The sequence below is a fragment of the Chrysochloris asiatica genome, unplaced genomic scaffold, assembly GCF_000296735.1.
Source record: "Chrysochloris asiatica unplaced genomic scaffold, ChrAsi1.0 scaffold00008, whole genome shotgun sequence".
Classification (NCBI taxonomy): domain Eukaryota; kingdom Metazoa; phylum Chordata; class Mammalia; order Afrosoricida; family Chrysochloridae; genus Chrysochloris; species Chrysochloris asiatica.
Genome location: NW_006408526.1, coordinates 19,600,897 through 19,616,274, shown reverse-complemented (window position 1 = coordinate 19,616,274; position 15,378 = coordinate 19,600,897). Strand labels below are relative to the sequence as shown.

The window sequence follows — 15,378 nt, the reverse complement described above, 5'->3', positions numbered from 1 at the left end:
ACTATCACATAATTCACAATAAAACATTAAAAAAAAAAAAAATCTTGGCAAGGTGTTTGTTACATAGTCCTAGGCAACTTTGCTCAGCTAATGAAACAGGCCTGCTTGGAAGCAAAGTGATATCCTCAAAAGGGAATTAATGAGCTCAGAGAGTTTTTTTTTTCCTGCTTTGGAAACTGAAGGCAAGGGGCTACTGGTGGCTGTTCTGGAAGCTCTTCTGCTGGATTGAAGGTGACCTCCTGCCAAGGGGCCCTCTCTGATCTTCATCAGTGGCTCATTGTGGTGTTTTCTAAATCTATAGAAATGGGTTAAGAAGATCAGAACAGACCCTGGGTCCACTCCACTTCTGTAGCAGACTTGTTGCCAGGAACTCAACAAACACAAGTGGGAGCAAAGGAAGGTAAAGAGCAATGACAGCATATTTCTCAGGTAACGACAGATATGGAGAAAGATTAAGAAGACAAAAAGAAACTTTAGATCGCCTATTAGAATTATTCACCAAGAAAGCAATCTGTTATCTGGGGCCACCAAGAGATAAAGAGACCCCTAATGAAGTCAGTATGTCACTACTGTGAGAACCCAGGACATTGGAAAAAGGAATGCTTGAGCCCGAGGAAGCTGCAAGGAATGCCACCCAACTATGAATATGAAGCTTTGCTGCCTCTCCACAAAACTCCTCCCTTTCCCCACCCCCTAACCCCCTCCAGGAACTTGACAGAAAACTGGCAAAAGGTGCAAACTAAAGGGCAAAACTGATACAGTAGAAAAACCATGGGCCTATTTCCTTTTCCTACTTTAATCTTTACTGTTGATTCTAGAGCCATGGATTCTCTAGCTTCAACTGACTTTTCTTGCTTTAACTTTGACCCAGAAAAATACTCAAGTTGTGGGTACCTGTGGACAACTTTTCACTTATTCTTTCCCCAAGTAAACAGATCCTCTGTTGGGAGAACAGCTCTCTTGTCTGTTGTTGCTGTTAAACTGCCGGAAAGAAACCTGCTGTGCAAACAAATGGCTAGATATTCTGTGCTCCACGTAGTATATTTTTAAAACTCCTGGCAGGCAAAGTGCCTGAGTTGGTGAATATGTGCCTATTTACTGGTGTGGTGCTGTGGGTTAATGGGCCAGCCTGCAAAGCCATATTAACTGCAAGGTCAGCAGTTCAAGCTCACCAGCTGCTCCTCGGAAACCCTATACAGGGTTGCTATGGGTCGGAACCGACTTGATGGCACTTAACAACAACAACTGGACTGCTAACTGAAACCGAAAGGTTGGCAGTTCAAACCCGCCAGCTACTATGAGTTGGAACTGACTCGATGACACTTAACAACAGCAGCAATAGTAAATACATACTGTGCATCGCTCATGCTGTGATCCAGAAATTGAAAAATAAGGACTTCCTGACATCAGTGTCACATGGGAAACTAACTGCTGATTTACTTCCCCAACAGATTTCTAGAATGAATTGTTGAGCTTATAGCAGGCAATAAGCTGAAATCAATTTGCAGACCAAGCTGTGAAAAGGGCTAGAGGTTTACACTGGAGAAACTGAAGCACTGTTACTCCTACAGGGACTGCTAGCACACAGTTTCAGATAGATGCAGCTCCCGAAGAGTTAAAAAATTGGAGCTAAAATGAGCATGCTTTATCTTGACAAGTAAATGTATTTTCACATGACTTTCACTAGTATAACTTTTCCTTCCTCTACACGTTTACTTTGTCTCATAAATCTAATAGGAATAGTCTTCATTCGTATTTACTATTGTCACTAATTTGAAAGGCATATCAATTGTATGTTTCTGTTCTCAATAGAAAGGCTATTGTTCAAGAAATCAAATAAGAATATCATACATACTTTCTAGACCCTGGTGTGGTGCTGTTGGATAAACACTGGACTGCTAACTGCAAGGTTGGCAGTTTAAACCCATTAGCTGCTCTCAAAAAAACCTATACAAGTCGGAACTGACTCACTGGCACACAACAGCAAATATACTTTTCACTGGAGAATTAAAATATGCTTGCTTATTATACTTTAATTTGACAAATATATTACTATGCCACTAAAATAGCCACCTATTATGGTTAATAAATTATAAGAGTGTATTTTGTAATACAGACCAAAATTCAAAATTCAGGAAACTATATAATTTAATGTAGTTTTTAGAAAAGATCATGGGCCTTTTAATGGATTGAATGGAAAAGCCACTGTATTACGGCTCCATCTGCCCCATCTAGGAAATGCACTGTCACATATTGCACTTCTCTATCATTAACTAAAGGAGCTTTGGTAGAGTAATGCATTATGAGATGAGCTGCTAACCACAAGGTCAGCAGTTCAAATCTACCAGCCAACCCTTGGGAGAAAGATGAAGATTTCTGCTTTCATAAAGATTTACAGCTTCGAAACCGTATACAGGGTTGCTACGAGTGGCAACCGACTCCACAGCACAAACACCACCACCACCACCACCACCACCATCATTAACTAGGTAGGTCCTGATGTGGTACTGTAGGATAAGCTTGTTGTTGTTGTTGTTAAGTGCTGTCGAGTCAGTTCCGACCTATAGCGACCCTGTACAGGATAAGCACTGGACTATTAACCATAAGGTGGGTGGTTCAAACCCACCATCTGCTCCATAGACACCCAATACAGGGTCTAATACTTAACTACAACAACATCATTAACTAGGTTAACCATAGGAGAGGAAGGATTACTGTAGAATTTGAACAGTTCTCTTACAGTGGTAGATATGGGTACTAACTGAAAAAATATGTTGTTGTTGTTATGTGCTGTGGAGTCAGTTCCGACCCATAGCGACCCTGTAAAGGGTTTCCGAGGCTGTAAATCTTTACGGAAGCAGAACGCCTCATCTTTCTCCTGCGGAGCGGCTGGTAGTTTCGAACTGCTGACCTTAAGGTTCGCAGCCTGATTCGTAATCAAACCTAAAAAGGGAATGAAGGCATCTTTTAAAGAAGGTCCTACCTTCTTTTTTGTTTTTTATTAACTTTTAAGGACAATAGGAAAAAAAAGAGAGAACAAGGGAACCTCTTTTCATTATCTTTTTATTTCCTCAAATGTGATTTGCTACAATTCAAATATTTGCTTTAAACTAACATACAAGGGGGCTTCAAAAAGTTCAGGGAACAATTTCATAATATTTAATTCCATTTTGTCCATGAACTTTTTGAAGCCCCCATGTATTACTTGTAATGGTTGTCACGAACTTTGGAAACTGTTGCTGTTGCTGAGTGCTATCGAGTCGGTTCCGACTCATAGCAATACTGTACAGGGTTTTTAAGGAGTGGCTAGTGGGCTTGAACTGCCGACCTTGAGATGAGCCGTTGAGTGCTACTGCACCACATCAAGAAATATAGGTGATTTTCATTTTCTAAAACTTAAATAATATTACGTTCTGATCAAAGAAAAGCAATTTGTAAAAAGCCTTTAATAACTTAAATCAAATTTAAAAATTATATCTAGAATGATTTGTTTCAGAAATTTACTTAGAAACAGCTTTTCAAGTGTAGGCCAATATAGTGAAATTAATAAGTCTTTGGAATTAAGATATGAGCTCCTGTCTTTTATCACTTTTCTGTGTGACTCTGGACAAGTTATTTCTCCTGAACTTCAATTTTTCTATGTAAGATGGGAATAATCCCAGCCACCTTAGAGGGCTGCACAGAACTGAATGAAATAACATATGCAGAGAACGTAGCATGGGACATAGAAGGCTTTGAGAAACATTAGTCCCTTCTCTTCCTCCTGTTCTCTCAGTACTAATTTTTAAACAATGGGAAAAATTATTCTTTGTAATGAATATTACACCAATCATAATAAATCTATTTAATAGCTTTAATCTCATCATATATCATAAACTGCAATTTTAAAACAAACCACCACACACACATACACAAAAAGAAAATCAGGATAATCAGTAGACTAAAAAATGACATTGTTGTTTTTGTTGTTAAGTGCTGCTGAGTGGATCCTAACTCACAGTGACTCTGGAAGGGGTTTCCAAGGAGCAGCTGCTGAGTTTGAACCACTGACCTTGAGATTCAAATCGACCTGGCGGGCAAGGGCTTATCCTATAACACTACACCAGGATTCTGACCCTACCTACATAGATCATTTTTTATTTAAATCCAAAGGCTTACCATATCAGTTTGTTATTTTCTCAGATGTACTTCTGATACCATCCATTGGAGGATTAAAAGATATTTATCAAACTTGTATGATTTTAATGAGTCATTATGTTATGTCACCTATGATAAGCACACACGTTAGCAGGGTTTATTAATAAAGTGCCTAAAATGAAAAAATATAAAGGTAAAAAATATCCTTTTTAAACTAAAAAAACATACTGTAATCTTTAGGTTCAGGTCCTTTCGGATAGCTTAACTGTATTAGAGAAAGTCGGGGTATACTAATCATGTTGGTACTGTTGTACCATTGTGTTGTTTCCGATTCATAGCGACCTTATATAGGATTTCTGAGGCTGTATATCTTTGGGGGAGCAAAAAGCCTCATCTTTCAGTGGCAGATGCAACTGAAGTGCCAACCTTGAGGTTCAAACTGACTGAGCCTACAGTGCCACACTAGGGCTCCTATACTTTGTTATGGATCATCTAAATGCTCATATCAAATTATATTACAAACACATCCTTCCAAGGGAGTTTTTTTAGGTGCTGCTAAACCAATTCCGACTCATGGCAACCTCACGTGTATACAGTAGAAATGCTCCATAGGACAGACGGACTTTTCCCAAGCTGATCACCAGACTACTCTTCCCAGGTACCTCTGGGTGGGTTTGAACAACCAACCTTTTGGCTGTCTGTTCTACTGAGTAGGAAACTTACCCCCAAGATGTCCCTAATTCAACCATATCTCTGCTTTAGTTTGCTTTAAATATTGGGCTTCTGTACAAGATTGGGCCAGATGGTACTGCTTTGAAAGAAAAGTCAGAAAGATCACTGATTTAAGGTAATGAAAATATTCAACACCAAAACTAGTAAGCTAAACATAAAACAATTCACAATTGTTGGCATAGTCAAGAGGTAATTCTGAGAATAGAAAAGGAAATGGGGAAGGAGAAAGATTTCCTTAACCTTGAGGTTCATGATTTTAGGCAAAAATTAATAATAGGAAACACCATTAACTATTCTAGATCCAACCAAGGCATTATTCTTAAAATACTGAGGAGAACACATCTGGCTAGATGTAAAAAGTGTCTGCAACATTAACAAAAATGGGAAATATGAATGCTAATTAGGGTTTCCTATTTCTTAGGTGAAGATTTATCATTAACTTTATTCATGTGCAATAGGCTTACTAAATATTGCTGCTCCTAGGTTAGGACTGAAATACGCACTCTTGAGAGAACAGGAACGTTTACTGCCTTCTGGCCAATTAAAATACATATTGATGACAACTAGAATCATGTACTTAGGTTATAAAGAATTACAATGGAATATAATCGATGTGTGTCTTTGTGACAATCAGCACTGATATAATTAAACAGACAGACAGAAAACCCCTAGTTCTGATTCACTGATTCTTTCGCAGTCTCTAAAACTTTTCTGTAAAACAATATGAGAAACAGGATGTAGCCAACTAATCTGTAAGTCTTAACTCTGACTCTGACTCGAAGGGAAATGAAGTTGTCATTTAATTAATATGATTTATAGTATGCTGGGGCTTAAAAAAGCATTCCACTGAGCGATAGTACAACATAAATATAATGTAAACCACATGTATAATTCCAAAGGATCTAGTAACTATAGTTACAAATTAATTCTAACAATGTAGTTCATTTAACTCAACATATCAGCAATAGTATCATTTTAACACATATCAATACAAACATTATTAGGGTAAAGTTGCATATGTTTGTATGAAACTTTCAAAATCTGGGGTATATTTTACCCTTAGTGAGTATCTCAATTTGAACTAGTCACATTTGTAGGAGCTCATTAGCCACATGTGGCTAGTGGCTCCCAGACTAGAGCACACAAGCCTATGCACATCATTTTAGTGTACTTTTGTTGAGAAAGGGAAAAGAAAATTCAGTAACCTCTGGCAATTTTCAGTCTCTCATAAACACTCTGCCTAGGTGTCCGGGATGATTCTAATAGCTGTAATGAAGAAGCCCTGGTGGCACTGCGGGCGAAGCATTGGGCTGTGAACCACAAGTTCAGTGGTTCAAACTCACCTACTGCTCCATAGGAGAAAGATGAGACAGTCTGTTTCTGAAAAGGTTTACAGTCTCAGAAACTCTAAAGAGTAGTTCTCCTCTGTCTTATGTAGGGGTCTTGGTGAGTTGGAATTGACTTGATGGCCATAAGTTTTTTGGTTTGGGTACTTTAAAAGGTAAATAGACAATAGCACAACAATCTAACTGAATAATTCAAGGCAAATTTTAGAGCCAGGAAAAGGTGGTCTTCAATATTCAAATTAACACTAAGAAGAGTTTTCAAGTTCATACCATTTTGCCAAGTACATTACATACACAAAAGACTTTGTACTATTTAAAAGATTAATCAGAAGTGTAAATCCTATTCTGCATGAGAGGGGTTCAAAAACTTCATGGAAAAATGGGATTAAAAGAGAATCACATTTTTTTCATGAACTTCTTGAAACCCTTTCACATGTGGGTTTAGCTCTTGATAAAAAGGAAAGTTATCACAATTTATGCATTTTCTCTGTTCAGATTTTGACAACAATCAATATAGAGTTTCTGTCCAAACTTAAGAAAATGCCTTCATTTCACCTGAGATATTTTTCTACATGCCAAGTAAAATTCAGATTTGTGCCAACGCCAGCTGGTTAGCAACATGGCTTTTGGGTGGGGGATGTAACTTATCAAGAAAATCGCTTATTTCTCTATTTTGTGCCATTTGACAGGAATCCAACAGCGATTCTATTCATAGCCCCATTGTTTTCTCTCCCCAGGATTGTTCACAATTAAATGTGTGCAAATATTTTCAAATGCAAGCTCTCTTTTTCTCCAATGCCACTCCCTAGATTTCTAGGCAAATTTGACTATGTCCGTCTACCCTTGTTTAAATTCTTCCAGTAGTTCTCTGTGACTTACATAGGGACATGGGTGTCCAAGCATGGTCCACCTGAGATGATAAACAAAACATTTACCCAAAGACTCTGCACAAGACTCATGCCACAAAAGCCCACCCACCCAAACTATGTGTTGTAAAACCTAAACTCTACGCCTGTGGTTATAATATCATTTGGGAATGGCCTGTTTTTTTATGATAATGAGACAAGATTATTCAGGTAGAGCATATTTTGTGTCAATCTCTTTTGAGATAAAAAAGAGATGAAATGCAAACTGGCAAGCAGAGATGGGGGAGAAGACATGTCCAGCTACATGGAGATCGTCCTCGAGAAGTTCAGAAGAGACAAGGACCTTCCTTCAGAACTGACAGAGAGAAAAAGACTCCCTATTCCTGGTGTGACTCTCCAGGATAAGCACTAGACCGCTAACCTGAAAGGTCTGTGGCTCAAACCCACTAGCTGCTCCTTGGAAACCCTATATACACAGTCTCTATGGCTCAGAACCGACTTGTTGGCACTTAATAAGAAGAGCCAACACAATGAATTTGAACTCTTAGCCTTCTAAACTGTGAGAAAATAAACATCAATTTATAAATGTTACCCAGTTGTGGAATTTCTTCCATGGCAGCACTACTAGATAACTAAAGTATGGACCAGGACTTGCAATGACAGAGGGAGAAGGAAGGTTTCAACAGTCTGCTCATAACAACCTGAAGGCGATGAGCTGTTGTGCCTGGGGTCTCAGGGGACACCATTGTCGATTGGTATGACTCAGTTCATCCACATCCTTTTTGGGTGACTATGACTGGTATTTTAAAAGCTCATGAGTGGCCAATTAAGGTGCAACTATTGGTCTCTCCATGTGAGGAAGAAAGAAGAATGTGAAAATTGAAGATGTTTGGAGTCAACTAGTTCAATGGACCATTGGAACATGTGAACATCAGTCACTATGACACTGAGACCAGAAGAACTAGATGGTGCCTGGATACCGTTACCAATTGCTCTGAAGGGATCACATTAGAAGGCCCCAAGCAGAGTGGGCAGAAATGTGGAACAAACTCAAAATTATAAACAAAGATCAGACTTACTATTCAGAAAAAGACTGAGATAACCCGAGACTATGGCCCTCAACGACCCTTCAGGTCTGGAATGGAACTCTCACGGCCCAATTTTCAGCCAAGCAGTAGATTGGTATATAGGGGGAACACACTAGTAAGGTATGCTCACCATGGAATGGTCAACCACTCAAGATCAAAAAGGTACCATTTACCTAAGGACAAAGTAGAGAAGGGATGGAAAGGAGGTTGGAAGGGAAATAAGAACCACAGGGGAAAAATGGGATTGCAATCATTGAGATGAAACAAAGTGTGTGTTTTCTTGAATGTATAACTGATGATCTTCACTCAACTCACAATAAAAAGTTTCAAAAACAGAAAGTCTGTTCACATAAAAAACGGGAAGCCTAGTCTAGTCAGTTTCCCTTGTAATACTCCACAGGAGAAGGTGTATTATATCCAGGGAGTGATAAGATAAGGTCGAGGGTTCTTTGTTCTGTGCTCTTTATTTGATGAACATTTGGAAGAGGCTGATACAGAGATTCAGTTAGTTTAATAAAGTCAGGTGACTAGCTCATAGAAGCATATTGATGAAATCAAGGATTTCTAAGGGTCAAAGTGCTCTGAGACCCAATGTATTATCATATTGTCACCTGATGGTTCACAAGAGTGGACTTTCTTACAGACAGGACAAGAAATACTGGGAACATAAGAGAGCAATGAATTTGTTTAAGGAAATATACAAATAAACTAACGGGTACATGGGAACAGAATAATTCTATAGTCCACTGCTACCACAAATTTAAAGGAGCCCTGGTAGGAGAGTGATTTACAGCCTCGAAAATTGTATGCCCGGGTCTCTGTGAGTCAGAACCGATTCCATGGTGGCACAAAACCACCACCACCTCCTTAAATTTATGGAATCAGAGATTTTGCGGAACTGTAAAGTTAGAAAAAAATACATAAGAATTTTACTTCAGAAATATGATAAATGTTAATCATCTGCTGTTTCTCTGTCTAAATCTGGAGTACTAGTTTCATGGTCATGTCTATTTTACTGGCTATCCGCCCTATTAAGGAAGAAGGTCTATTTACTGCTAAAAGACCAACTTTGTTAAATTATTGAGTTTGCTTTTTTCATAGAATATTAATTGCAGTCTTTTGTCAGGATTTGTAAGTCTAGTTCCACTATATGTATATTTCATTTCTTTTGTATTTCAGAAATCAGCACTTTTTATATGCTCAATATTTTACATGTAAAAGTTTAGGGCTTTTGCTAAACTTGTTGTTGTATGACTCATAGTGACCTTATGCATAACAGAATGAAACACTTCCTGATCCTGGGCCAACCTCTAAACCAGGTTTACTCTTTTCTATTTTTTTTTCTACACCATGCCCTTTTAGCTTCTATTTTCCCACCAGTGAAATAGCTGTCACAATCTAGTAGATGCCCCAGCTATCTGTCTATTCTTTCATTTTAACTTTTTTTGGTCAATTTTGGGTGAGTTTTTATTTAACAGGTTTACTCCAGACCCCTTTTTCAGTAGGCACATTTCTGAAAGCAAATGAATACAATGAAGTACGCTCCACTATGACAACATAGGATCCCTGCAATTTTGGAAGCTGTGCTGGATATTCTGATTATCTGGCTCATCCTGGGCAATTTTGGAGTCTACCCAGTTCTACGAGTTCATTCAAGTGACCTTTATGAAGCTGTAAAACCCATCAAGGCAAACCAGTAGTGCTATGAATCAGAGGTTAGGGGTCATGAGAGTAAGATGGACTGGTAAATTACTATGTTTGCTAAATGTTGAATGAAAAACCTAGGATAACTCACTTTTCTTTACATTAAGACAGGCTCTTGGGTTTCAAGAACTGTAATTTATCAAGCATCTATTACATGAAAAGTACCTGGCACGTAAGTACTTTTTTTTTTTAATCCTAACTGCAAGCACAACAAAATAAAAATTTCCCTTTTTAATTTTGAAAACCGAGGCTGGAGAATTTAAGTGACTTATGGGTCAGAACCGACTCAACAGCACTTAACAGCAACAACAATTTAGAATCATAATGTAAATAATTAAAAGATGTTTTTAACACCTTCTCTGATTAAAAATATGTCTCTTGTTTTCCTACTTTTAAGTTACATCTAAAGAATCATTTATCTAAGTTCTATGGCTAGCATTTTAATGGCAATAAAAGACATTTATTTTATATAGGAAATATCTGCCTGGGAGACTAGTGAAAGAAATAAATAGCACTCTGGTTTTAACCATCACCACATTTATCATACATAATTATATGTAAACTTATTATATATGATGGAATACAGTGACTTTGTAGGATAAGCACTGGGCTGTGAACCACAAACTCAGTAGTTTGTGTCTACCAGCTGCTGGGGGCAAGATGAGGCTTTCTGCTCTGGTAAAGATTTACAGGCTTGGAAACCCTATACAGAGTTACTATGAGTTGGAAACTGATGGCAATTAACAACGTATATGAGAGGAATCCTGGTGTAGTGCTTAATCCTGTGGGATAAAAGCACTGGACCACAAGGCTGGTTTGAACCATAAGGTTGGTGGTTCAAATTCACCAGCCACGCCTTCAAAACCCTATATGGGGTTGCCATGAGTCGGAATTGACTCGACAGCACTTAACAACAACATGATAGGTTTGAAGTCCTGGTGTGGTGCTGCAGGTAAATGAGCTGGACGGCAAGGTCGGCAGTTCAAATCCAGCAGCTGCTCCTTGGAAACCCTACACTGGGTTGCTATGAGTTGGAACTGACTCTATGGCTGGCATTTAACAACAACAACAGTATGATTGGTATGGACTTCTGGTGTGGTGTTGTAGGATCAGCACTGGATTGCAAACCACAAGGTCAGAGGTTCAAATCCATCAGGAAATCATACACAGGGCCACTATGAGTTGGAACCAATTAGATGTCACTTAACAACAGCATGATAGGTTTGTTAAACTTATCATGAATGATAAATTAATTTCAAAAGTAAAAGCTTATTTTGTACATAACGTGAAGCAGATGAAATACCTCTGCGTTTTTGGTCTAAGATTTTGGATGTGAAATATATATACATTTTTAAATGACTCTGTTACTTAATGTTGTTGTTGTTAAGTACCGTTGAGTCAGTTCTGACCTGTAGCGACCCTATATAGGGTTTCCAAGAAGCAGCTGGTAAGCTTGAAGCACCAATCTTGTAGTTCAAATGGACTTTGCAATCCAGCACATTAGCCCACAGCACCACACCAGGACTCCTTTATGTAGACCTTATTAAGTGGCAAAAATTGAATATGAATAGTTCACTGTGACTGACAGTGAAATGCTATTATAATAAAAATTGTCTATCAACTTGTTCTCTCTTGAAATGCCTGAAGCAGTTCACTGTAAGTGTCAGATTCAACTATATGATGGAGAAAAATGGATGTGTTTTCTCCCATCTTTATATTAAGGGAAAATGGATGGTGCCAAAATAATGCTGGAGGAAATTTTATTTCAAAATTATCTAAGAATGGGTTGTGTGACACGCTTCAATTATGCCATTTAGTTTTGTGGGAGCATGGTGTCTCCAAACGATAAGCACTGAACTCAGAACCACAAGGTCCGCGGTCAAGCCTGACTGCCACTTAGAGGGAGAGAGATGAGTATTTCTGCTCCTAAAAAGATTTAAGCCTTGGAAATTCTAAACAGAGTCCCTATAAGTTGAAACTGCCTTGACGGTACTTTAATAACGACAACAATTTTTGTAGTAAAGTTTTCTCTGGGTAGGTAATTCTCACCATGTGGGGCCAGTAAGCTTTAGTTTTACGCAAATCCTTAGTTATCTAATCATTTTCGTTTCACCTGATACTGACTGAGAGTAAGGGCTCCAACTTGTGGTAAGTCTCACATTGCTTTTCCCCTTGAAAGTTCTGCTTTGGCCTATCCAGTGCCAAGTTCTCCACTGATGTCTTTGCCTTCTCTTTCAGGACTTTGTTTCAAAAACTAAACTGAACTCATTGCTCTCTTCCTCTTCTCTGGTGGCCAACTACCCTTCCATATCAGCTGACTATACTGAATAGTCTAGTTCTTAAAAACAAAACTAAATCCTTTCCCAACTCTTCTTCCTCCTCTTTCTTCCCTTCATCTCTTGTTATTCTAGGGCAATAGATGATTTCTACCCCTGCATTTCTTCACCCTCTTCAATTGGACTTCCATATTTAGCATCATACAGTATTCTTGAGGACCAAAGGCTTCCTGACTGTCATGTCGTCTGGTTCTTTTAAACATTTTTCCTCAACTTTTCTACAAGTCATACTCTACTTAAAGCTGCCTTTGAGTCTGATGACACTGGAGAGTTTTCTAGTTTTTTTCTAACACTAGTGTTTTTCACACTACTATTTACCTGGATTATCACTTGTTTCTATTTCCCTATCTGTAGATCTCAACACTTACATAGTTATGAGTAGTTCTCAACCCTGGTTATGCATCAAAAATACCTATGATACTTTAAAAATAATTCAGTTATTTGGGATCTACCCCATTGATTCAGATTTTCCAAGAGTAGACACTGGGAAGATGTAGTTTTACAAAGAATTCCTCTGGTGATTTTGGTATATAGCCATGGTCGTAGGTGTTCCTCAAAAATTTCCCTAAAACTCTCTCCTTGGTAATTTCATGAGTTTTGAGCGTTACATAATATCACTTCCGTAAGGTAACAGTTAAGGATCCCTGGTATCATAGTGGATTACATGCTGGGCTGCTAACTGAAAAATCAGCAGTTTGAGTCCAACAGATGCTCCGCAGGAGAAAGACAAAAGAAAGCTGTCTGCTTCCATAAATAAAGTCTGACAGTCTCAGAAACCCTGAGGAGCAGTTCTACTCTTGTCCTATAAGAGTTTGTCCTATAAGAGTTGTTATAAGTGAAGGGCAGTGGGTTTTGGTCTGGTTTGGGGATAAGGGTATTCTGGAAGGAGCTCTCGTAGCGTAGTGGTTATGGACTGGGCTGCGAACCCCAAGGTCAGCAGTTCGAAACTACCAGCTGTTCTGCAGGAGAAAGATGAGGCTTTCTGCTCCCGTAAAGATTTACAGCCTTGGAAACCTGTACTGTACAGGGTCGCTATGAGTTGGAACCAAACCACGGCACATTACCACCACCAGGGGTATTCTGGAAGTTAAGAGACAGAAAACTAACAGGCACAATTAAAAAATGTCAACTATGCCAGGATGCAAGCTAATTTTCACTTCAATGACTATTAGAAGTGAACCACGAAATGCGACATTCTCTTTAAAGACTTTGATAATAATTCATGGAAAAGATTTCTTCACTTACCTCATTGCTACATTGCTGCCATCAATAACTACTGGTCTCAGATTTTCACCATCATCTGTAACAATTTCTTGCATTGGAGATTCAGACCTTTGAGATTCCAGGGAAGATGTTTCCCGCAGTACACTGTTAATCGCACTAACTGTTTGATCAGTCTCACTTTTATTTCCAAGCTTGACAAGTTCTCCTAGTATATCATTGATTAAAGCATCAGTACCAAGTTTGTTTAGCACAAGCTGAACCTGTTCTTCAGAATAACCTAACTTAAGTGCAAACTCCAGTTTTGTTTGGTATTCTCTTACCACATCAGGGGGTTTCTTCACTTCCTTGGGGGTAGCCTGGGATTCTTCGGTTTTAAAGTCTTGCAAAATCTCATTGCGTTTGAGTATGTGGGGTTCTAAACAGGGAGACCTACAGAGTTGTCTGTGAGCCTTAGTTAATAAGCATGGCTCTATGGATATGCAACTCAATTGTTCGGACTCATTATCAGAATTTGTGCTTTCTTCGGAGTCACCAGAGCTTGCGTTTTCTTCAGACACCTCTTTTTCTGTATCTTCTTTCCTGGAGTTCACTTTATCCATTGTTGGTTTTTCAACCATTGGCCAAGGTACAGCTGCACTTAAATGTGGGCCAGTGGTCTCCACATAAAGATGGGCTAGGTCATGCCCCAGATGATCCTTCAAGCCCATGAAGCTGTTACGTGTACTTGACTCCACTTTGCTGTTTTTTCTGTATTCCTGAATGCAAAGAGCTCCGTATTCCTAAAGAAAAATACACAATATTTAGGATTTCATATTTCCTGTTACACTTCTGTCTTTTATGGAGCACTTGTAAGATAACCAATACCTACTCTGCGTTTTGTCTACATATTCTCATCCTTTAAAATACCCTTGCCAAGACAGTACAATGTCCCATTTCTTAGTTTAAGAGGGTATGAATTATGGAGGCCACACATAATTCCTCCAAGGCAACAAAGCAAGTAAGTAGTGGAAGGGGAATTTTAAACATATTATATTGTGGTTTATGTGCAAGTTCACAGAGCAAATTTGTTGCCCATTTAGCAACGGATATACAGAGTGTTCTGTGATACTGGTTACAGTCCCCACAATACGTCCTCTAGTTCCCCCCTAGGGTTTCCTGTTTCCCTTCACCAAGTTTCCCTGACTTCTTAAATTTGCTTTTGGGCAAATGCTGCCCATTTGATCTCTTATGGTTGGAACTAGATTTTAAACGCAGTTTTGTTTGACTCCAAAATTCACGCCCAACATACATGGAAAAGAGAGAGATTTTTCCACTTTTAGAAAAATGTACGCTTCTAGAGTAACACAGAGTGCTTTCATAAAACATGTTTTAGATATGCCAATGGCAGGCTGTTTATATTTTCTCTTACAGAACTCATAAAAATCTATTTTAAATTCTTTACAGAGAAGCCATGTGGAAATAAAGAGAACTAGTAACTTATAATACTTGGAAAATTATCATTAATTTGAATCAAACTTAACAACAATCTGCATTAAAGTAAAAAAAAAATTATATTTTAGATACTACAAGGAAAGAGCACATATTCTAAAACATCTAAAGAAGAATTCAATAATTAGAAAGTGAAACATAGTGCAGTTAGAGATGCATACAGTTTTAATCCAGTAAGTACTGGACACGTGGTAACAGACTTTTAGCATTACACGACCCTTATATTCAGGAGTCTTGGGGTGGTGCACTGGACTGTTAAGCACCAGGTTGTGGTTCACCAGTCACTCCTTGGAAACCCTATACAGGGTCACTATGGGTTGGAACCGACTCAATGGCACTTAACAACAACAAAAAATTTGGTTAGGAGGTCATCTTTCTCCCATTGTCTCCCCTATAAAAATATTTTTACTGTCAAAATGAGTTTTTCTTATACTTCATTGTAAGGTCTATATCCACA

The 15,378-nt window shown here is 38.5% G+C and overlaps 1 protein-coding gene across 1 annotated transcript in view; it reads right to left on the bottom strand.

The window, feature by feature from the left end:
• The window catches only part of ZC3H12C (zinc finger CCCH-type containing 12C), a 52,794-nt gene that overhangs the window by 32,350 nt on the left and 5,066 nt on the right, over positions 1 to 15,378 (bottom strand). Inside the window, exon 2 of the mRNA XM_006833804.1 lies at positions 13,455 to 14,212. Within this exon, the coding sequence (XP_006833867.1) occupies positions 13,455 to 14,212 (758 nt within the window). The remainder of the gene's footprint in view (positions 1 to 13,454; positions 14,213 to 15,378) is intronic.